This window comes from Pituophis catenifer, unplaced genomic scaffold, assembly GCF_029215685.1.
Source record: "Pituophis catenifer annectens isolate HBS135680 unplaced genomic scaffold, rPitCat1.0.hap2 SCAF_1, whole genome shotgun sequence".
NCBI lineage: Eukaryota > Metazoa > Chordata > Lepidosauria > Squamata > Colubridae > Pituophis > Pituophis catenifer.
Genome location: NW_027256881.1, coordinates 338,972,031 through 338,997,314, shown reverse-complemented (window position 1 = coordinate 338,997,314; position 25,284 = coordinate 338,972,031). Strand labels below are relative to the sequence as shown.

The 25,284-nt window shown below is 43.5% G+C and overlaps 1 protein-coding gene across 1 annotated transcript in view; it reads right to left on the bottom strand.

Moving 5' to 3' along the window:
• Nucleotides 1-21,943, bottom strand: part of LOC139317246 (amyloid-beta A4 precursor protein-binding family A member 3-like) — a 30,547-nt gene extending 8,604 nt beyond the window's left edge. Inside the window, exons 1-9 of the mRNA XM_070944268.1 lie at nucleotides 21,810-21,943; nucleotides 16,769-17,122; nucleotides 14,055-14,901; nucleotides 11,479-11,518; nucleotides 10,672-10,817; nucleotides 9,869-9,955; nucleotides 8,110-8,268; nucleotides 7,734-7,934; nucleotides 2,525-2,737 (exon numbers count right to left, since the gene is read on the bottom strand). Of these exons, the coding sequence (XP_070800369.1) occupies nucleotides 2,525-2,737; nucleotides 7,734-7,934; nucleotides 8,110-8,268; nucleotides 9,869-9,955; nucleotides 10,672-10,817; nucleotides 11,479-11,518; nucleotides 14,055-14,901; nucleotides 16,769-17,082 (2,007 nt within the window). The 5' untranslated portion in view covers nucleotides 17,083-17,122; nucleotides 21,810-21,943. The remainder of the gene's footprint in view (nucleotides 1-2,524; nucleotides 2,738-7,733; nucleotides 7,935-8,109; nucleotides 8,269-9,868; nucleotides 9,956-10,671; nucleotides 10,818-11,478; nucleotides 11,519-14,054; nucleotides 14,902-16,768; nucleotides 17,123-21,809) is intronic.
• Nucleotides 21,944-25,284: the final 3,341 nt, after the last annotated feature.

Here is a 25,284-nt window from a genome sequence, read left to right as displayed (position 1 = left end):
TTATACTCCGAAAAACACGGTAGGCAAATCTGGCTTCTTCATTGACTTTGCTTGTCAGAAACCAGCTGGGAGGTTACAAATGGTGATCGCATCACCCAGGAGAGTGAAACCGTCAGAAGTACATGCCAGTTGCCAAGCGCCCAATTTTTGATCATGTGACCATGGGGGAATGTTACAATGGTCATAAGTATGAAAAACAGTCATAAGTCATTTTTTTTCAGTGCTGTTGTCACTTCAAATGATCACTAAACAAATGGTTGTAAGTCAAAGACTACCTGTATTTCAGACCACCTGTCAACTCTGAAGCTGGCCTGACTGAGGCCATCTTGGAAGCTTCAGTGTTGCCACAATGGTGCTGAGGGATAGGGAGGGGGGATTTGAGATAGCTGGGATTTTGTAGCCAAAACAAAATAAGTTTCTCTTGGGAACCAAGGACAGTCTCACAACTGGTCGGAGGAAGGAGGAGTGATGTCACCAGGCAACCAGACGGCGGTGTGATTGGACCATGTGATTGTTTTGAGAAAGTGACAAACTTTTACTTTTAATTAGGTGAAAACCGCAGGAACCTTCAGAGTCAATTTTCACCAGATCTGTGCCAATATGATATATCCAATAAAGCTATTCTTTGAGGAATTCACCTGCCTTGGAGTTTTGCTTGCCATGGGTGTATTACTTGGCACCCTGACACTAGCTGTATGTCAGACCACCTATCTAATGGTCTCCTGTTTCACTCAAGGCACAATTGACCTGGCTCAAACCATCCTACTTTGGACATATGATACAATGATCTAACTCTGGAGTAAAGACTGATGGTAGGAAGGAGAAGCGGTTGACTAGCAATAAATGGATGGACTTAGAGTGGTGATGGGGAGCAGTGTGGTGGCCTAAGGGTGGAGCTCTCGCCTCACCATCAGGAAGCTGTAAGTTCGATCCTAGGTTGCGGCAGGTATTTCTCTCTCTGGGCACAATAAGAAAATATCTGTTGTGAACACAGCTTAGGCGTCAGGAAGGGCATCCAGCCAGTAAATGCTCGGCTCCATTCAGTCGCCCCGACTCCATCCCTATGCAAGGGATTACAGGATTGTTTAAAGGGGAAAAAAAAGTTACAGTGGTGATGGGGCCCCTATTGGAACCAAATGGGGAAAGATCCTCCTGGAGAAGAGAACTACATTTCATCATATTTTTGCTGAAAACTGACATTTACTTCCGGTTTTTGGCAAAACCAACCCATAATGCACAACTGGTTTGTTTAATGACCACGGCATTTGCTTAACAACTGCCACAAAAATCATAAAATCGGGTCATTCATGTGTGACCCGCTTTAGATCGTCATGACTTATGATCCCAATGGAGCCTGGCCAGTCATAAGTCAAGGACTACTTTTATCTTGCTTCCACAAAGCCTAGAAGAGATCATCAGCCGCGATCTTTGATCTCCTGGAAATTATGCTCCACCCTTGGCTTTTCTAGCACGTATTCAGCCTGGGAGCAACAACAATTTTACAATCTCTTTTGCGTGCCAGACAAACTGGTTTGAGTTCAAAAGCTAAGCAGGGCTGGGTCTAATTAATATGTATGTGTGTGGGTAATATTTATTATGGCCAAAAGACCTAAATAGGACATAATGAGTTGGCAGATAAGAGAAAATCCCAGGGCTGGAGGCTAGACTCAGATGTTAAAAAAGGATATTCTAGAAAAAAAAGAAGAATGTCAGAGCACATCTACAGAGATATGATTTGCCAAGTCCTTTCTTCTAGGACATGAGTCTCCAAACCTGGTACTTTTAAGACTTGTGGACTTGTGGAATTCCCTGGGAGCTATGCTTGCTGGGGAATTCTGGGGGTTTTAGATTACAGATTACAGATTAACAGAGTTGGAAGGGATCTTGTAGGTCATTTAGTCCAACCCCCCCCCCAAGCAGAAGAGTACACCATTTCTGACAAATGGTGATCCAATCTCCCCTTGAAAGCCTCCAGTGATGAAGCTCCCACAACTTCTGAAGGCAACTTCTGTTCCATTGGTTGATTATTCTCACTGTCAGAAAATTTCTCCTTATTTCTAGATTGAATCTCTCCTTGATCAGTTTCCATCCATTATTCCTTGCCTGGCCTTCGGGTGCTTTGGAGAATAGCTTGACCCCCTCCTCTCTGTGGCAGCCCCTCAAATATTGGAAGACTGCTATCATGTCTCCTCTGGTCCTTCTCTTCACCAGACTAGCCATGCCCAGTTCCTGCAACCGTTCATCACAGACCCCTGTTCTATGGTATTTTTGCCAAGAAAGCGAAATGAACACGCTCACATGATTCCCCAGAGATTGAAAGAATCCTAAAATCACACCGTTGGAAGAGAATCTAGAGGTCATCTAGTCAACTCCCCCCGTTCTCTGCCAGATGCTCATCTGATTACTAAGAATTCAGCCTTGATTTGAAGACCTCTAGCTTGACTTGAGGGCTGCTTTCTCTTTTATTCTGAAGCAAAAAAGTAATAAATATTCTCTTACAATAATCAGAGCCTGGCTTTCTCACCCGTATGATGTTCTGGCACGAGATGAGGGGAAGCCCCACCAGGCTCGTTCCATTGATGGACATGATGCGGTCTCCAATGCTCAGCTTGCCGGATCGCTCAGCTGCTCCCCTGTGCATCAGGTTTGCAATGACCACGGTGGGAAGGATGGATCCCCAACCAGATTCCACAATCACCACGCCCAGGATCTCGCCCTTCTGTTTGGAGATGATGATCTGTACGGAGACACCGAATGGCAGAGGAGAGATCTATTGGACTGAAAGAGAGAGGGATCAAGTGTTTCATATCCTTTAGGGTGCCCTTGAAATCTATCACTTACTTTCCCTACTGGTTTGCAAATGTGAGTGCGCACGTCCACGCATGAGGCCAGCCTTCTGCGCATGGGCTTTGCGTGTGCCTTCTGCACATGCGCCCAGACACAAAAATGTGCCTAAATAGGATGGCATAGAGCTGGGGCAGGTGGGCGCCCACCCGTGATTTCTGCTACCGGTTCGGGCGAACCTGCTGAATACCACCTCTGCATCCAAAGCACTGTTTCTCAACCTTGGCTATTTGAAGACGTGTGGACTTCAACTCAATTCTCAACTGAGAATTCCTCAGCCAGGTTGGGGACTGTCGGAAGTTATGACAAATGCCTCAAAAACTGCTTATCTGGTTTTGAAATTCCAACTTAGGCCTCTCTTTTTCCAGAGCCACATGATCATATTTTAGACATTCAGCAAGCAGCCCACAGCTGGTTTTGTGGGAAACCAGCATTATTTCCAGTTTCCATCAAAAAAGGGTCCATAGCGAACAATGGGTTTGCTTAACAATTGTGGAATTTGCTTAACGACGACCATAAAAATGGTCATGAAAACAGGTCCAGGCACATGGTGATCCACTTTATAACTGTCACAATTTACAACCATCATTCCAGGCTTAATTATGGTTTGTTAAGTAGCTGTAGAGCTGATGGAAGTTGAGAACAGACGTACGTGCTTCCAAATCTTATTATTATATACAGGTAGTCCTCCACTGACATCAGTTCATTTAGTGACCGTTCAAAGTTACAACGGCACTGAAAAAGGTGACTTAACACCGTTTTTCACATTTACGACTACTGTAGCATCCCCATGGTCACATGATCAAAATTCAGATGCTTGGCAACTGGTTCATATTTGCAACCGGTTGCACTGTCCCAAGGTCATGTGATCAGCTGTTGCGACCTTCTGCCAAGCAAAGTCAATGGGGAGTCCAGATTCACTTAACAACCATGTTACTAACTTAACCAATGCAATGATTCACTTAACAACTGTGGCAAGAAAAGTCGTAAAATGGGGCAAACTCGCTTAACAAATGTTTCACTTAGCAACATAAATTTTGGGCTCAATTGTGGTCGTTTACTCGAGGACTACTGTATCTGTCCAGAACAGGGGATAAGGAAGGGGATTCTTTTAATCTCCTGTGGCTGCCAGAGACTTTTTAAAAAATAAAAAAAGCCAATTGGTGGATAAAAATGCCAGATCTAGTCTGGACATCTGGCTGACTGTCCAACAAACCTCAATATGAATAACCATAATATAACAACTCTATGGGAACACAGAGTTGAAAAATGGTCCAGAATGAACAGGTTAAAATACTGTGGGATTTCCAAATTCAAACTGATAAAAAGTGTTGGCACATAACACACAAGATTTAACGGTGGCTGAAAAGACAAAAGTGTGGAAAATGTTATGTGGCAATACCAGGGGATAGTAGAATAAAAGACAAAGAATTGGTGGAGATCACAAAGCATCAAGACCTGACAATCGAAGTTGAAAGATTATGGCATAAACCAGATATGGTGGTCCCAAGTGGTTATCAGTACCATGCCCAAAAAATCCCAAAGGTCTTTTTTCAAAAGGCAACTGGACTTTCTTGGGTTTCGGGAGAAGATTTTTGGCACAACCAAAAGGATGGTCAAGAATCTCCACAGATATATCAAAAATTCTTGGATGGCACTTAGAAAAATCTAAATGGCAAAAGGCTAAATTGCTTGAATCCACACACATATACTATGCCAGTGCTTTACAACATCCTAGGTTGTTGGGAAGAACTCAACGCAAGTAAAGGTCAGTGCTAGCTAAAGGACTGGCGGCCCTGACTTCACCTTGCTCCGTATATAATTGAATTTATATATTGAATTTATATACTGCTTGACCTCCTAAGAGATTTAAGTGTGTGTGTGTGAAACCAGATATGTTAAACACAACAAAGGCTTAACACAGCTATTTTAGCACGTACTTGGTTTTTTTGTAAAAAACAAAAACAGGAAAATATCATGCAACTGAAAATACTTTGTGCAACTGGAAATCAGCAATTTGTCATAGATTTCAGAAGCTCTGGGGACAGAGAACAAGAAATTGCAACCAACCGCAACAGAGAAGGTGGGTTCCATGTTTTCGTTTTGCTGTTCACGTTTTGGCCTGACAAACCAGAGTATTTCCGCTGCAGGTTGGGACATGATTTCTTTGTCCCAATGAGTCTTCCTTCCCCCCACCATCACTGAAAGAAAATATGTCTATTGCTGCTTAAACCTCTTTGTCTTTGTTTCACACACTTTAGGAAAGCATTTTTTTCTTTGAAAAAAATAACTTGCTGAGAAGAAAAACAAAAAAAACATGGGTAAAGATTAAAAAAAATCCAGGAGATGAATTGTTCTGAGGAGAATATTCTGGTTTTTCAGGACAAGACTAATTGGTCTGTTCCAGGGAGATTTGTAGCTTTTTGGATATTACTCTTCCAGAACCACTTCCTATATCAAGAATATTTATAGCCAGAAAACTGTCAAATCACTCCCTCCGGGGTTAAATTTCATGGTCTGGGGAAAAGATGGAACATTCTAGAGAATCCTGGCATGGTCTCAGCCTGGGCAAAATGGAGGCAGCCAATTGAACAACTTAAAGGATCTTCTATTGGCTATATATTGTGATGGCGAACCTATGGCACATGTGCCACAGGTGGCACGCGGAGCCATCTCGCTGGGCATGCAAGCTCAGCTCCGGCACACTGATTTTCGGGCCTTCTGGGCCCACCAGTTGGCAAATGGGACATTTCCGGCATTCGGAGGGCCTCCAGGGGGTGGGGAAGGCTGTTTTCGCCCTCCCCAGCCCCCTAGAAAGGCTCTGGAGCCTGGGGAGAGTGAAAAATGGGTCTACCGGGCCCACTGTGCCATCACGTGCCGAAAGCAGGGGGAGCGTTGGGGGGTTGCGCACACACACGTGGAGAGCATAGAATTATGGGTGTGGGCACACGCGCGCGTGACCCCCCCTGCGCTCCCCTTGCTTGTGGCACGCAATGGCAAAAAGGTTAGCCATCACTCGGCTATAAGGATCATTTATTTTTTTTATCCATTAATATTATTGGAATACCTTACCATAAAATGTGACAGAATAAGGAAGTCCTCCACTTACGAAAGTAATGGGGCCTGCCCATTATGGTCATAATTCACGATGGTTGTAAAGCAGGTCACCCACATGACTGGCCTGATTTTATGAACCATTTTTTTTATGAGCGTCGTTCAATGAATCAATTGTTTGCTATGGGCCACTTTTGCTGAAAATCAGAAGTAAATGCCAGCTTTCGACAAAAAACATTATGTGGCCATGTGGTCGATGCTGCAAATAGCTGTAAATGTGGTTTGGTTATCAAATACCCAAAATGCTGTCACATGGCTACAGGGTGTGTATGTGTGCCCACTGATGACCGGTCACATGTCAGTGACTACTTACAGATCTTTCCCAAGGTTTATCAAATCCAGTACATTTTATATACCCTTTTTAGCAGGGGTGGGCAACTATAGTCTTTTCATGACCTGTGGACTTCAACTCCCAGAATTCCTGAGCCAGCAAGTTGAAGTCCACAGATCATGAAATGGCCCATACTTGAGGCACAGAGTTGGGGGTTTTCCCATTTTCCATTCACTACAACCCTCAGCAGGCTGCCTTTTCAAAAACAACCATTTTACAGTCTTGGTTTTTTCTTGTGTATCTGCCTGAAATCAGGGGTGGGCTTCAAAAATTTTAGCAAGGGGTTCTCTACCCGGTTGCTGGGTGGGCATGGCCATGATGGGCGTGGCCTAGTCGGCCTCCTGCACCATGGGGTGGGCGCTTTTGCCCTCCCCAAGCTCCGGAGGCTTTCCTCGAGCCTCCAGGAGGGCGAAAACAGCCTCCCTAGGCTCTAGAGGCCCTCTAGAACTTCCGGTAGGCCCATTTTTCGCCCTCCCTGAGCCTCCATGTGCCCCCTGCACTTACCTGCATCCAAAACGGGCCGTGTGGAGACTCCTGGAAGGGGCAGGGTGGGCGTGGCCAGCCAAGAGTGGGATTTGGGGGTTCTCCAAACTGCACAGAATCTTAGCTAAAGGTTCTCCCAAACCCCTGCGAACCCACAGCAGCCCACCCCTGCCTGAAATGCAGCTAAACAGCAAGACGATGGAAATAATGAGCTTCCTGCCAACAAAACAGTGGTGGGTTCCTCCCGGTTCAGTCCAGTTCGGCCGAGCAGGTAGCGGTGACGATATGACGTCACCGAACCGATTCTCCCCCCCGCCCTCCCGCCCTCCCACCCCCCCACATTATTCTTATCTTTTATTTAGTCCCACCCCCAATCTATTGCTGCCTCCTGAGTCCCAGCTGATGACTAGAGGGAAAAAAAATTGTTTAAACTCTTGCCGCGGGGCTTCAAAGGGCCGTCCTACAGCTGATCAGTGTTAAAAGCAAACAAATGAGTCGGGTCGTAAGTGCGAGGACTGGTCGTAAGTGCGAGGACCTTCCAGAAATGACTCTGACCAGCTAGCCACGCCCACCTAGTCACATGACCTCCAAGCCACACCCACAAAATAAGCCACACCCACAGAACCGGTAGTTAAAAAATTTAGAACCCACCCCTGCAACAAAAGCTCAATGGGTATGCCAGACTACAGCTTCCATCATTCCAGCCAGCTCCAGGCTGTTTGTATGTGTGTGTATGTGTGTGTGGTATGTGTGTGTATTATGTCATGGAGTTGTAGTCCAATGCACCCAGCCAACCAGGTCAAGACAAAGATTAGTGGAGATTGAGTGGCCTGCCAAACCACTGGCCAATTCTAAGGCCCAACAGAGGGGAGCATCCAAGATGGGTAGCCATTTCCTCTGCGGTGGGTATGCGGTTCCAATGCTCTCCACCTCTAGCAAAACACTTCCTCTCCATTCTTACTTCCTTACAGTTCTCTTGCTTGGAGAAGTGAGCCAGGTCTCCGTTATATAGCTCCTCTCCTTCGATCAGGCCAGGATCCTTCTCATCATCGTTCCGGTCTGGCACGGAGCCAAGCTGGCTGGGGTCAATGCCACTGGCCCGCAGGAAGTGCTGGTAAGCCACGCTAAAGACCTGCCCAATGGCTTGGGCTATCAGCTGAGCCTGTAGGACAGGAAGCAGCAAGTGACAAGCATTTCTACAGTTACAGGACTAGCTTCTTTCCAACTGTGCAATTACTCTGACAAAACAAGATCTAATCTAATCTAATTGAGGCAGCAGTGCACATCTGAACTCTGATTTTCAGCGTTGTCCACCACCAACATCTCCCCACACTCACGTCAGACGAGTGGAACACGTGGCAGATCATTTTGTACAGCTGTTTTTCGGTGGAAGCATCTGCCCGGCGAGGGAGCTTCCGACGGGCCATGAGCACCACGATGTTCCCAATGTCAGCAATGTAAGAGATGGTCTGGAGGGGGTGATCCATCATGGTTTCCTAAGGTGGCCAGAAGGAGACCAGGAAAGAAAGAAAGAAAGAAAGAAAGAAAGAAAGAAAGAAAGAAAGAAAGAAAGAAAGAAAGAAAGAAAGAAAGAAAGAAAGAAAGAAAGAAAGAAAGAAAGAAAGAAAGAAAGAAAGAAAGAAAGAAAGAAAGAAAGAAAGAAAGAAAGAAAGAAAGAAAGAAAGAAAGAAAGAAAGAAAGAAAGAAAGAAAGAAAGAAAGAAAGAAAGAAAGAAAGAAAGAAAGAAAGAAAGAAAGAAAGAAACCAGAAGCATTGAAGTGACAGGTTGCCATTTCACAGAATATTCTCCAATTGTTCTGTAAAATATTCTCAACTGTGTCCTCTGGATGTGCTGAACTACAGCTCACATCATCCTCTGCCAGGCTGGCCTCTATGCCTGTTGCAGGAGGCCCCAGTTCATTGTTCGACAGCTTGATTCAGAGAATGTACTGACACAAAAATCTCAAGTGATGTGTCATTTTCCAGAACTGACATAAAAATCACATTGTTGTAAAATTGAATTAAAATATGTGTGTGTGTGTGTGTATTTTCCATACACATACAACAGAGATAGACAATTATGGTGCCAATACACTCCCAGACACGGCTTGTGATTGATTTGATTTTAGAACAGGTAGTCCTTGATTTTGGGTGCTTGGCAACTGGCTTACATTTATAACCAGTTGCAGTATCCTGAGGTCATGTGATAATCTTTTGAGATTTTTTTCCCCAGCAAAAAACACCCATTGGATAAGCTGGATTCAGACTTACTAGCACTAGCACTACCACTTATTCTTATATACTGCTTCATAGTGCTTTACAGCCCTCTCTAAGCGGTTTACAGAATCAGCATATTTGCCCCCAACAATCTAGGTCCTCATTTTACCCACTTCGGAACGATAGAAGGCTGAGTCAACCTTGAGCCTGGTGAGATTCGATCTGTCAAACTGCTGGCAGCCGGTGATCAGCAGAAGTAGCCTGCAGTACTGCACTCTAACCACTGCCCCACCACGGCTCACCGCGGCTTACAACCACATGTTTCACTTAACGGCCACGTGATTCGCTTAACAACTATGGTGACTTGCTTAATGACTGTCATAAAACAGTCATAAAATCAAGTCTGATCTCATGGTGACTCAACTTACAACCTCAACAACTTGCAAGCAAAATTCCAGGCTCAACTGTGATTGTAAGTTGAGGACTACCTGTACTGTAAATATTGCAATTATTATAATTTTTTTAAAGTTATTATGCCCAAAGGAAAAGTGCAATTCCTTCCTGTCAGCCTGTCCCCAGTCATTTTGCGAGAAGGCAACCCCTCAGTAGCCATTTTGAGAACACACCACAACACATTCTCAACATTTCCAACAGCCTGCCACCCTATCTAAAAAAAGGGATATAGCTAAATGAAACACCATCCTGTAGGGAGGGAACAATGGCATAGATTCATCTGTGGGTCTTCTGGCTAAGGAATGCTTTGTTTGTGGCCATCCTCCCGCAACCCCAAAGCAGCCATTTTGGGCCTTGCCCACTAGACATGATCTCAAACGGAGGCAGCAGGACGAATGCTTCTTGAGCAGGCAGCTGTCAATGCACCTGTGTGTCAGCACTGAGGACCTTGATCCGTTGAGTGGAGACAAAGAGATCTACTTCGGTCATTGGCTGGGATTCTCCTTCAGGAGCCTGGATTGCAAGGAAAGCAAGGAAAGGAAAGAGGTCAGGATTGGAGAGAAAGCAGGTTAAGGCCCCAATAGATCTGGCCTAATTTAGCCCAACATGGTCGACCAAAGACACAAAGCCCAGATCAGCGTGGTACAACTCAATCATCCTGTTCGCCACTGTAATGCTCCAGTGACTGCACTGAAAAGGTATGCTGCTCTTGAACATGGAGGCTCCATTTTGCTGCAACTGGAACAGAGCCCCCTTTTCTTCTATGTAACTGAGTACAAGCAGTCCTCGACTTACAACAGTTTGTTTAGTGACCGTTCGAAGTTACATCGGCACTGAAAAAAGTGACTTATGATTGTTTTTCACACTTGCGGTTGTTGCAGCAGTCACGTGATTAAAGTTCAGAAGGTTGGCAAGTGACTCATATTTATGACGGTTGCAGTGTCCTGAGGCCAAGTGATCACTTTTTTGACCTTTTTTGACCTTCTGACATGCAAAGGCAGAAGTGGGGAAGACAGATTCACTTAGCAACCGTGTTATTAACCTAACAACTGCAGTGATTCCATAACAACCGTGTCAAGAAAGGCCGCGAAATGGGGCAAAACTCACATCTGTCTCGCTTAGCAACAGAAATTTTGGGCTCAATTGTGGTTGTAAGTTGAGGACTACCTGTAGATGTAGCTATCAAGGTTCCCCCTTGGTGTCACATCCCTGCTGTTCCCCCATCCCACCTTAATCCTATCCACGGCTTCCTGGGCCTGAGCCATGCGAATGCTTGTGGACGGGTTTTTCTCGGAAACCAGCTGCGTGGAGCCCAGATATTTGGCTCCAAAGATCACCCCTTCCAACAGATCTTCGGGATCACAGGGACCTGGGACTGAGACATACAGAAAAGGCTTGTTTAATAACATTATTATTGTCATCATCATTGTCATCACCATTATCACCAAAAGGTACCATATGTAGCATATGTTAACAACATCCCTACGAGCTAGGTTAGATTGTGATAGAAGTGCCCCCAAGTTCCATAGGGAACCTCTGTGGCTGGGGAGGAATTAGAATCAGGGTCTCTTTGCTGTTAATCCAGCACCTTACTTTCTATACCTGATTGGCTCTTGGATTGAGAGGGAGGAACTGGGCCAAATTCAGCCAATGAGCTTCTGTGGCTGAGGAGGGACTAGTATCCGGATCTTCCCACTCTTAATCTGTCTCCTTCCCACTACACCTGATTGGCTCTTGGGATGAGAGGGAGGGACTGGCCAAAGTAAGCCAATGAGTTTCGGTAGAACCTAGGTCTCCCTGCTGTTAGTCCAGCACCTGCCTTTCTACACTTCATTGGCTCTTGGACTGAGAGGGAGGGACTAGCCCAAAGTTAACCAATGACTTCTGTAGTTGAAGAGGAACTAGAAACTGGGTCTCCGGTGCTCTAGTCCCTCTCGTTCTCCAGTACATCTGATTGGCTCTTTGGGCTGAGAGGGAGGGAGGGGCTGTCCCAAAGTTCACATGACATAATAAATCAATCAAAATTCTTCACTTACCATCTTTATAAGGTGGGAAAGATGACACATTGCCTTTATTCTGTTATAGAAAGAGGAAAGGGGAAAAAGAATTGGCTTTGTAAAGCCGGGGAGGAGATCTTAATTATTTATTTATGAAATTTATCTGATCACCTGAAACCAACTAGACACTAGGCAGCTTACAACTTTACATAATAAAAACGGGATGCAAAATCAGAATAAAATTACTTAACTAACTAACCTCAAAGGCTAAAAATTGAGAATTACAGAAATCAATCCAATGAATCCCCTTCAAATTCTGGATGCCTAATATTTTGTTTTAGAAATTTGATCTAAGCATATTTTACTGTAAAGCTAGATAAACCTTGATTCCTGGTGTCAGCATCTATGCTGTTTTCTTGATATTTCCCCCTGCCTTCTTCTGATTTTTTTAAACTCCCCAGTCTAGCCAAGAGCACTGGAATTTTTTAGAGGATTCTCATTAAAGTATTAATTAGGCCCAACCCTGCTTAACAGGGTGGATAAAAATCAATGATTTTTTTAAAAAAATCAAAAAAAATGGATTTTTTTTATTTAAATCGGATTTTTTTATTTTTATCGAATTTATTTTAATAAAAAACTTTTGGGGTAAAAATCTATCATAAGATAGTTTTCTATTTAAGATACATAAATAATTTAGTTTATTCAGCATGAAATGGAGCTTAGTTATGTAGCATGAGGCTGTATATTCTGCAACACTGGTGAGTCAACAGTGGGTCAAAGGAGTAGCAGAGATGACAGTTGCTCTTTAAAAATTATGATTTAAATCGCGTTGATTTAAATCAAGCCTTTTTACTAGTGATTTAAATCATGATTTAAATTGTGATTTAAATCAACTCGATTTAAGTCAAATCCACCCTGCTGCTTAACATCTGGAATTAGCCAAGGTTGGCTATGTACTAATCATTTTATTGCAAGCACATCGTAATGACTTTGTGCAACTGATGCAAACTATATAATTTATGTTGTTGTGTCATGATGTCACAATGCACACCTGATATCACTGGGGGTTTTACTGTATGGTGATCAGTCTAACCCAGAGGTCTTTAAACTTGGCAGCTTTAAGACTTGTGGACTTCAACTTTCAGAATTGAGTATGCTGGCTGGAGAATTCTGGGAGTTGAAGTCCACAAGTCTTAAAACTGCCAAGTTTGGGGACCTCTGATCTAACCAGAAGGCAGTTTATACTAAACTTCTGGAGACAATCTCCCAGAGATTATTTGGTTTGTGGCAGGATATAATGAATGCATAAAATTATTAAAGTGGTGCCTCTCAGCTATTGTGCATGATCCTTAAGACTGCTAACTGCACAGATAAGAGAAAGTGGGAAGGCAAAGATGCCACTAATACAGGTAGTCCTCAGGTTACGACCACAATTGAGCCCAAAATTTATGTTGCCCAGTGAAACATTTGTTAAGTGAGTTTGCCCCATTTTATGGCTTTTCTTGCCACAATTGTTAAGTGAATTATTGTATTTTTTAAGTTAGTAACACGGTTGTTAAGTGAACCTGGATTCCCCATTGACTTTGCTTGTCAGAAGGTCACCAAAGCTGATCATGTGACTCTGGGACACTGCGGCCGTCATAAATATGAACCACTTGCCAAGCATCAGAAATTTTGATCATGTGACCATGGGGATGCTGCAACAGTCATAAGTGTGAAAAACGGTCATAAGTCAGTTTTTTCAGTGCCTCTGTAACTTTAAACAGTCACTAAATGAACTGTGGTAAATCGAGGACTACCTGTATTTGAATTGCAGCTTGATAAATCAGTCTCATGATTTCTACATCCAAAGGAGGATATATACAGATAGTCCTTGTTTTGCAACCAGTCGCTAAGCAACCATCTGAAGTTATAACGGACCTCCTTCAACCCGATTCCTAAATTCTGAGGCCCACCCACGGTCACATGACTGAATATCAGGCACTCAGCAACGGATCCACATTTATGGCCATTTATAGTGTTCCATAGTCACATGACGGAATTTTATGATGGTTTTGCCCCAAACCATCATTTTTGTTCTTCAGAAAAACAGGCCCATAGTGAACCATTGGTCATAAAATCAAGTCCTTCACAAAGGTCACAATCAGAAGGCTGTGAGTTCGACCCTAGGTAGAGGCAGATATTTCTCTCTCTGGGCATGATGAGAATATCTCTGCTGAATATAACTCCGCATTGGCGACAGGAAGGGCATCCGGCTAGTAATCACTCAATCTAGTTGCCTAGACTCCACCCCACAACGGATTATGGCGTCATTAAAAGATGATGATGACCGTATAACTTTTCAATCAACAGGATTCACACAACAAAGAACAAACCAAGACCAAACCAAGGAAAACCACATTGTGGTTTTACGACGATTTCATAAGCCCATCAATGCAAACCAAGCTTGGTTAAACAAGCCACAGCATCGTTTGCGCGTGGTGCTAAGCCATAAACCCATGGTTTGCAACAACCCACCAGGTGCCAAGGTCATCACCCACCAGGTCAAAAAAGTCATCAAGGGCCCTTGATGACTTTCAGAGCAATGTGTGAACATTGTCCTGCAAGATACTCACCACCGGATCGGAGGTGGGAGAGGAATCCTCCATGCGGTTCAGGGCAGGTTCCCCCACTGGATCTGAGGAGCCTTCCCAGCTGCGGGCCTCCAAGTTGGAGTCAGAAGAGGCAGCTGCTTCTAAGCCAGTGGATTCTTTTAGGAGCCTCGATCTGGACCTACGTCCTTTCCTTCTTCTCTCTTCCAGATCATCACAGGCAGGTTCTGGAGGGAACTTTCCTGGAGCCACAGCCGTTCCTTCAACTTCCATTTTCTGACAACCAGTCCTGATCATCACATCTGAGTGGGCCAGGGCTATCCGGTCGTCATCCTCCTCCTCCATGGAAACGCCCCCTTCGTAATGGAGGAGACTAAGCAGGTTCTCCTGGTTGGTTTCTGAGGAAAGCAATTCTCCGCTTCTTTGTCCTTGGACAGATCTCAGGAGGTGCTGAGCGGCTGCCCGAAGGCCCTGCCCTGTAGCCACATGGAGTAGAGAAGGGACAACTTTGTCTGGAGATCCCTGGAAGTCCTCAGGATGCTCAAGGAGAGGTCTCCTGTCTCCATCTCCTAACCCGTGGCTTTCCTCGCTGTCAGAGGCAGCCAAGAGGTCATCTTCAGAAGTGGGCAACTTGTCATGGAAGCCAGGGTTAAGTCTCTGCAGTCGGGCAAAAAGCTGTAAGAAGTCGGGCTGGTCAGCCTCTGGAATCTCCTCTTCCACATCCTTCTCCTCTAGCTCCTTCAGAATTTCACTCTGGTCAATAGCGATCTTGAGGTCGCTCTCTACCTCTGAGGAGACTTGCTCTGGTTTGGGTGTCCAGCATATGTTCTCTTCCTGAGCTGAAGCTTTGGCACCCTCCTCCGTACCATTCCTGTTGAGGAAACCTACACTTTTAACGTTTCTCCAAGTCACAAAAGAGGCTGCCTGCCCCAGGAACAAAATATATTTGTATTCATATTCATTATATATAAATTGTGGGTCTTCACCACTGGAGGTTTTTAAGAAGGGACTGGACAGCCACTTGTTTGAAATGGTATAAGGTCTCCTGCTAGAGAAGGGGGCTGGACTAGAAGACCTGGGGGAGACATGAAAGCGGTCTTCCAATATCTCAGGGGCTGCCACAAAGAAGAGGAAGTCAAGCTATTCTCCAAAGCACCTGAGGGGAGGACAAGAAGCAATGGGTGGAAACTAATCAAGGAGAGAAGCAACCTAGAACTAAGGAGAAATTTCCCGACAGTGAAAACAACTTCTGGAGGCAAGTGGAACAACAACTTGCCTCCAGAAGTTGTGAATGCTCCAACACTGGAGGTTCTTAAAGAAGATGTTGGATAACCATTTGTCTGAAGTAGTGTAGGGTTTCCTGCCTAAGCAGGGGTTTGGACAAGAAGACCTCCAAGGTCCCTTCCAACTCTATTCTATCTCATCAAGTCATAATTTTAACGGGCTATTTATGGGCAAAGGGTTTTAAATTTTGGGAAGCCAATTTGATTTAATTCTGTTTTAATTCATCTTAATTTTTATATCGTATGTATTTTAATCTTGGCTGTTCACCGCCCTGAGTCTTTCGGAGAAGGACGGTATACAAATTTAATAAACCATAAACCATAATTTGCCTTAACTATACTTTGTTGGACCGGCTGCACTGGTTGTTTGCATAAAACTCTGAGCCATAGTGAGCAATTTGAAGATTAACACGGGGAGCTCCTTCTCAATTGTAGAAATGAAGAGGGATAGTTTCTCCCATTTTTGAAGCAAGAAATATACAAGACGCACAGAGAATCCATTTACGTTGTCCAACTGTCAACTTCCATGTACTAGAGGTGTGTGTGAGCATGTGTGTAGATGGATGGATCAATCTATCCATCCATCCATCCACTCACCTACCCACCCACCCATCTGTCTAACCATCAGGGGTCCCCAACCCCTGCTCCGCATCCCAGTGCTGGGCCGCAGCCCGTTCAGAACTGGGCTGCGGAAGTGTTGCACAAGTGCACATGCGACGCTGCATTTGTGAAAGCAGCATGTGCCAACGAAATCATCTCCTCCTCCACCCACCCACCGCCTCCCACAGTCCACTGAGCCGTAAAGATTGGAAACCGCTGATTCATCTGTTGTGGCCCAGCAGCCAGCGGATCTGGCAGCAGATTCGGACAGTGAGGAGGTTGGGGAGGAACATGGGCCAGTCCTGGAGTCTGGGGAAGGCTCTGAGGAGGGCTCTGTGTCGGAGGCAGAGAGGGAGCCAGGGCCATCTGACAGTTATCAGCTGCCTTTGGAGTCAGACATCAGTGAGGCAGACGAACAGCTGGAGCCCGTTCCCAGTGTGCACATGTGCAGAGTTGCCAGACGAAGGGAACAGCTAAAGAACAAGGGTCGACTTGGGAGTAAGGCTACAGGTGGACGATGAATGGCCCCTCCCAGAGGGAATAAAAGAGGAGCGAAGGGGGAGTGGAGTTTGCAGGAGACAATTAGTTCATTACTGCATTCTTGCCAAGTATTGCGGCGTCTGAAAGATATCGTCCTGGCCACTCTCCAAGCCTGATAAAGGTCGGTAATTGTGAACTATCTTGAAAGACTGTGGGAGAGGAAAGACTTTGGAGAGGAATTCACTGTAAATTAAATAAAAGGGATTTATCGAGACGAGGACTCGGCTTCATGTTGCTGGGGAAGCTTAGGTCACTATAGCAGGAAAACATAGATAAATAATAAATAAACTGTGAAAGAGAAGAGAGACTGTTTACCTGGAGATCTCAGGATCCAAAGAAGTGATATCTTGTGGTTCCGAGCTTCTTTTGGATTCACCGTCCCCATCCAGGCCAATCCTGATCTCTTCTGCTCTGGGGTAGCAGGGATCTGAATCCAGATCTGGAAGGTTCAGGAGAACCTGGTTGTCATCAGGAGAAGTGGGCAGTTGTTGGATAATGGAAGCATCTTCTCCAGAATCAACAGGACCCTCAATCTCATCTTCCAAATCCGTGGAGGGAGGCACTAGAGATTCTGAGGGGTTCCCAAATCCCTCAGTTACATCTTTCTTAGTCTCCATGCCACTGTCCATCGTGATCGCTCCTCCAGGTCACGACAACAATGACCCTACACTTGGAAACAAAATGGGAGTGTGTAATCTTGGACTCAGGTAAAAGTCAGGAGTTTTCAGCTTTGTTCCTTTTCTCACAGGACATCACTTTCAGGGGGTGGGAGAGAAATCAGTCATTCTTCTGAAGGCATGGTGGGGCAGGACTCAGGGTAGTTAAGTACAGGGAGTCCTCGACTTATGACCGCTGATTCAACCCAAAATTTCAGTTGCTAAGTGAAACATTTGTTAAGTAAGTTTGCCCCGTTTTACAACCTGTCTTGCCACAGTTGTTAAGTTGGATCACTGTAGTTGTTAAATTAGCCAAAATTGTCGTGAAGTGAATCTGGCTTCCCCATTGACTTTGCTGGTCAGAAGGTTGCAGAAGAGGATTACGTGACCCCGGGGACACTGCAACCGTCATAAATATGAGTCAGTTGCCAAGCATTTGAATTCTGATTATAGGACCCATGGGGATGCTGCAACAGTTGTGTGAAAAAGGTGATACGACACTTTTTTCAGTGCTGCCGTAACTCCAAGTGGTCACTGAATGAACTGTTGTAAGTTGAGGATTTACCTGTACTTCAAAGGAGGGACTTAAACTGTTCAGGTAAGAGGCAGGCTATTTCTGAACAGAGTTTAGTGTTCTTTAGAGCAGGGGTCTCCAACCTTGGCAACAGGGTGGATAAAAATCAATGATTTTTTTAAAAATCGATTTTTTTTATTTAAATCAGATTTTTTTGATTTTTATCAAATTTATTTTAATAATAAACTTTTGGGGTAAAAATCTATCGTAAGATAGTTTTCTATTTAAGATACATAAATAATTTAGTTTATTCAGCATGAAATGGAGCTTAGTTATGTAGCATGAGGCTGTATATTCTGCCACACTGGGACTATCGATGAGTCAACAATGGGTCAAAGGAGTAGCAGAGATGACAGTTGCTCTTTAAAAATTATGATTTAAATCGAGTTGATTTAAATCAAGCCTTTTTACTAGTGATTTAAATCATGATTTAAATTGTGATTTAAATCAACTTGATTTAAATCAAATCCACCCTGCTTGGCAACCTTAAGACTTGTGGACTTCAACTCCCAGAGTTGAACTATCCAGAAATAGTTTATTTCACCAATCTGAGAAAAAGCACGGGAGAGTTTGTCACATTAAAAGGATTGTATCATCGTTAGGAAGACATGAGGATAAGCCGGGCCTGTCATACTGGCGGCCCACAGGCCGGATAAGTCACACACAGGCCACGCCCACCCCAGCTCTGCAAAGGCAAAAAAATGTTGCAATACCTCATGATACGTCACGTGACACGATCAAATTTGACACCCATGGGATAAGCCCACAGTGATGCAGATACCCCAAATGCACAGGTCCACAGGTTAAGACTTAAGGAGAATTCCTAAAAATGAACGAGCTGCCTTCTACAGGCAATCCTTAACTAACAACAATTCATTTAGTGACCGTTCAAAGTTACAACAGCCCTGAAAAAAGTGACTTATGACCATTTTTCACACTTATGACTGTGGCAGCATCCCCGCGGTCATGTGATTTACATTCGGATGCTTGGCAACCGGTTCATATTTATGACCATTGCAGTGTCCCGGTGGGGGGTCATGTGATCCCTTTTTGTGACCTTCTGAAAAGCAAAGTCAATGGGGAAGCCAGATTCACTTAACAACCATGTTACTAATTTAACTACTGCAGGGATTCATTTAACAAATGCGGCGAGGAAATTCGTAACATGGAGCAAAGAGTCATTTCACAAATTTCTCACTTTGCAGCATAAATTCTGGGCTCAGTTGTGGTCGTAAATCGAGGATTACCTGTAGAGGTAATCCTTAATTTACGGCCACACAACTGGGATCAGAATTCCATTACTAGGCGTTGTTAAGTGAATCATGCTCAATTTTACCTTTTTGCTACAGTTGTTGAGTGAGTCATCATGAGGTCATTAAATGAATCCAGTTTCCCACATTGACTTTGCTTGTCAGAAGCCAGCTGGGAAGATTGCAAATGGAGATCACATGACCCTGGGACACTATAACTATCATAAACACACTTTGGTTGCCAAGCACCCAAATTTTGATGATGTGACCACTGGAATGCTACTACAGAGATGTTATTTTTTTTTCCATGTCACTGTAACTTTATACAGTCAGTAAACAAATGGCTGTAAATCGAGGATTAACTGTATTAAAAATGGTGGACGGCATTCTCCTTTCTCCAGGCAACAAACTGCTGATACCGCCCAATACTTTCAGAAACCAGTGAAGTTGTGTGTTTTTAATACACAGCTTGTTCCAGAAAGCATGGGATGGCTTCAACACTTTGTTCAGCTTGAGGAAGGACAACACGATCCACCATTTTTAATAACATAGTCCATTTGTACCAGCGGTGGGTTTCAAAAATTTTTACTAACGGTTCTGTGGGTGTGGCTTGGTGGGCATGGCATGGCTTGGTGGGCGTGGCTTGGTGGGCATGGCAGGGGAAGGATACTGTAAAATCTCCATTCCCTCCCCAATCCAGGGGAAGGTTACTGCAAAATCCCCATTTCCTTCCGATCAGCTGGGACTTGGGAGGCAGAGGATAGATGGGGGTGGGGCCAGTCAGAATTTTTACTACCGGTTCTCCGAACTACTCAAACTTTCTGCTACCGGTTCTCCAGAACTGGTCAGAACCTGCTGAAACCCACCTCTGATTTGTACCTACAAATTTGGGTTAAAGCCAAAGTTAGCAACCGGACTCCTCCTTAATCTGTAGTTTAAAGCTGCCAATTCAGCAGAAATTAAGTGCTTGCCCTATGTTCCTAACAATAGTGTAATCTGGTTTTTTTTAAAAAAGCTGAACTTGTAACATTGTGGTAGGTTAAATTTTGTAATTTATCTACAAAAGTTGACAGACCATGGGGTTTGAGATGGATTACAAAAAATAGGGTTTTTTTTAAGGCTTCATCCTTCATTTTTTCTTTTAAAAAAAAAACTTTTTTCCAGCTCAGGAAACAATTTCTAATCCTGACAAAAGTTTGGATTTTGCTAAAATGCAAGCAAACGGAAAAAAAGGAAATGGAAAATGAAGCTACCATAATGTAATGGGAGGAAGACCCAAAACAGGACATTGAAACACACACAAAACTCAGCACTAGAAAAGATACCATATGTATCACAGGCTATTTTACATGCATTTGATTAAGGGCAAGATCCAGTAAATGAAATCAGGCTTTTTTTTTGTAGGCACACACAGTTAAGATCTAATACCTGTTTAAAAATTGGTACATTTTACTGCAGTGAGAATTTTCCAGATATAAAATTATAGTTGCAACTTTCTTTGCATGCTTCACTGAGGGAAAAAGGTGGATTGAAAACGGGATGGCTATCTGCCAAACAGACCTACTACATTAACTCAATCTTCAAGGCTATCATCCTAGGCAAAGGGCACTGACGCTACACAGCAATTGCGCTAAAACATAACAACCAAGAAAGTCTGTTCAAAGTCCCAGCCAGCTGAATTCTCTTTCATTCCACCCACTCAATATTTTTTTTTAAAAAATTGTCAATCAACATTCCATGGTTATTTGAGCATGCTCAGTCATCTCTGCTTTAAAAAAAAAAGTTGACTGCCCTGTTTTATTTTACTGTATTTAGTTTTAAAAACGTTTTGATTTTAATGCTTTTAAATAGAAGGGACATTTTTCTCCTGGACTTCTCAGTTGACCCTGTTTGTAGAAGGAGCAAGGCTTAAAATCCATACTGTGCTGTATATCAAATGCAGCGTGTATGCTGCAGAGTAGGAATGTTTATATGAAGCTATTAAAAATAGCATCATCCTTTCCGATCCTTTCACAAAACTTGGGTTTGTTAGGATTGTTATGCGGCAGTTTTGTGCTGCATCTGCTGACAGGATCGATTTTGAAAAGCCAGCACCCAATAATCTTGCTGAGACTTATTTGCTTCCAAATAGGCAGGATATTATGCAATGCCTGCTTTTTTAAAAAAACAAAAGAGATACATACAGTGTGGTTTGGCTGCTGAAGAAAAGTACCATATAACTGATTTATTGCTACGGCTAAAGATTTAGCAAGTCTTAGCTGCGGAAATGCAATGATCATCCCAAATTAAATTTAAAAGAGGGAAGAGAAAAACAGCTATGCACAGTTTGAAGGTGGTGAACATTTTTATTTTATTTTTTTGCTCCACCTTATAGGACAGAGAAATTCTTAGCATGTTTACTTGAAAGAAAATCTCTAGGTTTAAAGCCCTCTCAATACTCCAGTCTTCTGCACAAATTATTCTTATTTCTGGATTTATTCTCCCCTTTTGTTCAGTCTGATCCAGACTGCTTTCACTATCCCTCTGATGTCAATTGTCTACCTGATGCTCTTTTCTTTTAAACTTATGTTTTCATCTCTCTCTCACTCACTCACTCACTCACTCCCCCCTCCATATATGGGAAAGTTTATAGATCTCGAAAAGAAATAAGCAACCTTAGGAAAACCAAAATTTGCCCGTTTTCAGAAGATTTCACTTCAAAAATTTCCCAAAGATCTAGCAAGGGGCTTAAGAAGTTTGCAACAATATACGTTTTGAAGAGAACAAAACTGAATCTGCACACTGTAGAAAACCTTTTTTTCCCCCACCCCTCTTTTTTTTGGGTGGGTGGGCGAGTGCAAGGCTTAAAACAAAAGCATCCCCTTGGACAAACTTACTTCTAAGAAAAGTTTGGCTCTCAAGTTTGAAGAGAAAGATGAACCCTTTGTGAATCGCAAGTTCTTCGGAATCCCTTGCGGGCCGGGATCCAACACCCAGCCAGGATTAGGCCAGCAAACTGCGGATTAAAGCTGAACATATATTAAAAAAAAATATTCAATCACGTATTTTTCTTCCTGGGGTTCGCTCTCGCCCGCTCGCTCGCTCGTTCGTTCGTTCCCATTAGGATTGAGCATGTGCTCCGAGAGGATTCTGGGAGATGTAGTTTTGTCGTGTGGGTAAAGGTTTAGCTTTCCAAAATAAAAGTATATCCGCCTACAAATTTGAAAAAGGAGAGTTTGCCTAGCTTTCCTAACGGGAGGATCCAGATTTCTGTGCTACGCAGAAGTCTGCAATTTCTTCACCAAGTCAAAAAAAGAAGTAGTTTTTTTTTAAATGCATTTTTCCCCCCAAAATGAATTCAGTTGTTGCAGAGTTGAATCTATTTTCTTTTCAACCTGAAGAATTGGTTTCCTATGGTGCAAAGCAGACCTTGCCCTCCTGTTTGCTGATGTAATGCAAAACCTTGCTCATGTTTCACCTGTTTTCTTTGTCAAATGAAGCAGAGCCTGGAACAGCATGTGTCTGGTGATCAGGTTGCCTTTTGAAGATGTGGATTGAATTGCCTTTAAAAATCTATGATGCTGTTAGCGCTTTTTGTCACAGTTCCAGAATAAGTACAATTAGATTCCGAGTGATCTGCTGGTCTCTGGCAACTTGTTTTGTGTTAGGGCACTGATAGCTAACCTTTTTGCCGTCGTGTGCCAAAAGCGGAGGGAGCAAGGGGATTGTGGGCGCATGTGCCCACATCCATAATTCAATGCGTCCCGCCCTCTCGTGCATGCGCACGCGCCCCCCCCCTTCCACACTCCTCTCCACTTTTGGGACATGATGGCATGGTAGGCCCGTTTTTCGCCCTTCCCAGGCTCCAGAGGCTTTCTTGGAGCCTGGGGAGGGCAAAAACGGCCTTCCACACACACCCCGGAGGCCCTCCAGAGACCAGAAACGGCCCTTTTCTCGACTTCCAGTGGGACCGGAAGGCTCATTTTTCACTCTCCCCAGGCTCCAGAGGCTTTCTGAGAGCCTGGAGAGGGCAAAAACGGCCTTCCACACATACCCAGAGGCCCTCTGGAAACCGGAAATGGCCCATTTCCCGACTGCCAGTGGGTCCAGTTGGCTCAAAAATCAGCTGGCCAGTGGCATGTGCATGAGCGCTGGAGCTGAGCTAGGGCAACACTCCTGTGCCCACCGATATGGCTCCACGTGCCTCCTGTGGCACGCATGCCATAGGTTTGCCATCACGGTTTTAGGGTATACCCTAACTCTACAATATTTTATTATATTTTATTTATTACATTTATTGGCCATCTATCTTACCAGAGGTGGCTTACAATATAGCTGTTTGTTCAGGAATGTAATGTAATGTAGTACAAAGCAAGATTTCTCTTCCCTTTTTCACATAGTTACAACAAGGGAGGGAGGGAGGGAGGGAGGGAGGGAGGGAGGGAGGGAGGGAGGGAGGAAGGAAGGAAGGAAGGAAGGAAGGAAGGAAGGAAGGACATGGAGAAAGAAAGAGAGAGAAGGAAAGAAACAGACAGAAAAGTACACTCAAAAACAGCCAATTTTCTGTCCTAGAGTTTTGCCTTTTGATCAGGGATTCTGGGAATTTATTTTTCCTCACAGCCTGAAAAGTTTGGGACCCTCGCTTAGAATACAAAGCAAGGGGAAAAATCTGCTGGGCCACACCAATTTTAAAAACAAAATAAGACTAACTCTGAGCATGGACAGGTGTTTTTTTTGTAATCATTTAAACGCACAAAATCATCTTATTTAAGAATGAGTTCTCAGATTGAAAAAGGTTCTGGATGAATCATAGATGAACAACAAGCTTTTAGATCCACATCCTTGGTCAAGTGAAAAACCCTTGTGCCAGATCATTGGAAGATGGATTCATTACAGGTAGTCCTCATTTTACAACCATTTGCTTAGCAACTGCTTGAAGTCACAATGGCACTGAATAAAGTGGCTATGATCGGGTACTCACATGTATGATCATCATAGCATCATCAAGGTCATATGATCAAAGTTCAGACACTTGGCAACTGGCATGTATTTATGAAGGTTGCAGTGTCCTGGGATCATGTGACCACCATTTGTGACTGGACATACAGGTAGTCCTCGAGTTATGACCACAATTGAAGCCAAAATTTATGTTGCTAAGTGAAAAAATTTGTTAAGCGAGTTTGCCCCTTTTTACGACTTTTCATGCCACAGTTGTTAAGTGAATCATCGCATTTGTTAAGTTAGTAACACGGTTGTTAAATGAATCTGGCTTCCCCATTGACTTTCCTTGTCAGAAGGTCGCAAAAGCGGATCACATGACCCCAAGACGTTGCAGTCGTCATAAATATGAAACAGTTGCCAAGCATCTGAATTTTGATCATGTGACCATAGGGAGGCTGCAACGGTCATAAGTGTGAAAAACTGTGGTAAATCACTTTTTTCAGAGACATTATAACTTTGAATGGTCATTAAATGAACTATTGTAAGTTGCGGACCACCAGTATTGACTACCCATTGGGGTTCAGGCAGCTCTTTGCTTCTGGAGTTTAGCTTGAATACTTTGGGTTTTCCTTTTTTTAACTTGACTAAGAGATATAATCTTGATGATGGTTGTCAGCATTTTTCCCTGTTCCGTAGTCCTGGCTTGTTCCAGTTGCTCCTTGTGTTTATCTAAAGGGTGCTGGTATATGTTTAGTCTGTGGTGAACATCCATGTTAATTAGCCATATCATTTTTCAGGTACTTTGTTGAACTATTTTCCATCCAGTTATGCAATTTAATGGAGGTTTATATCTGACAGTGGTGGCCAGTGCATGCTGTCATAGGCATTTATGCAAAAAGAATAAATATCCTTGGTGGAGATTTGCCATGGGAATTCTGGGAAATTGTGGGAATTAAAGTCCACAAACCTTAATGTGGCCAAGGTTGAGAAACACTTCTATCATTCTTAGATTGTAATTTCCACCAATGTTTAGTCATAGAAACATAGAAAACTGATGGTTGAAAAAGACCTACCAGCCCGTCATTTGTTTTTTGTTCTCCTTTAATTAATTTATTGTTTTTAATTATTTTTATATTTTATTTAATTTTTAATTTTTGTCGGGTGATGTTTATCCCAAGCGTGTTAAAAATCAAATGTTTAAACTCTCAAAGCACCTGAGGGAAGGACAAGGAGCAATGGATGGAAACTAATCAAGGAGAGATCCAACCTAGAACTTTCCTGACAGAATAATTAATCAGTGGAACTGCTTGCTTTCAGAAGTTGCAGATTCTCCAACACTAGAGATTTTTAAGAAGAGATTGGACAAAAATCTGTCTGAATTTGTATAAGGTTTTCTGCTTGAGCAGGGGGTCAGACAAGAAGACCTCCAAG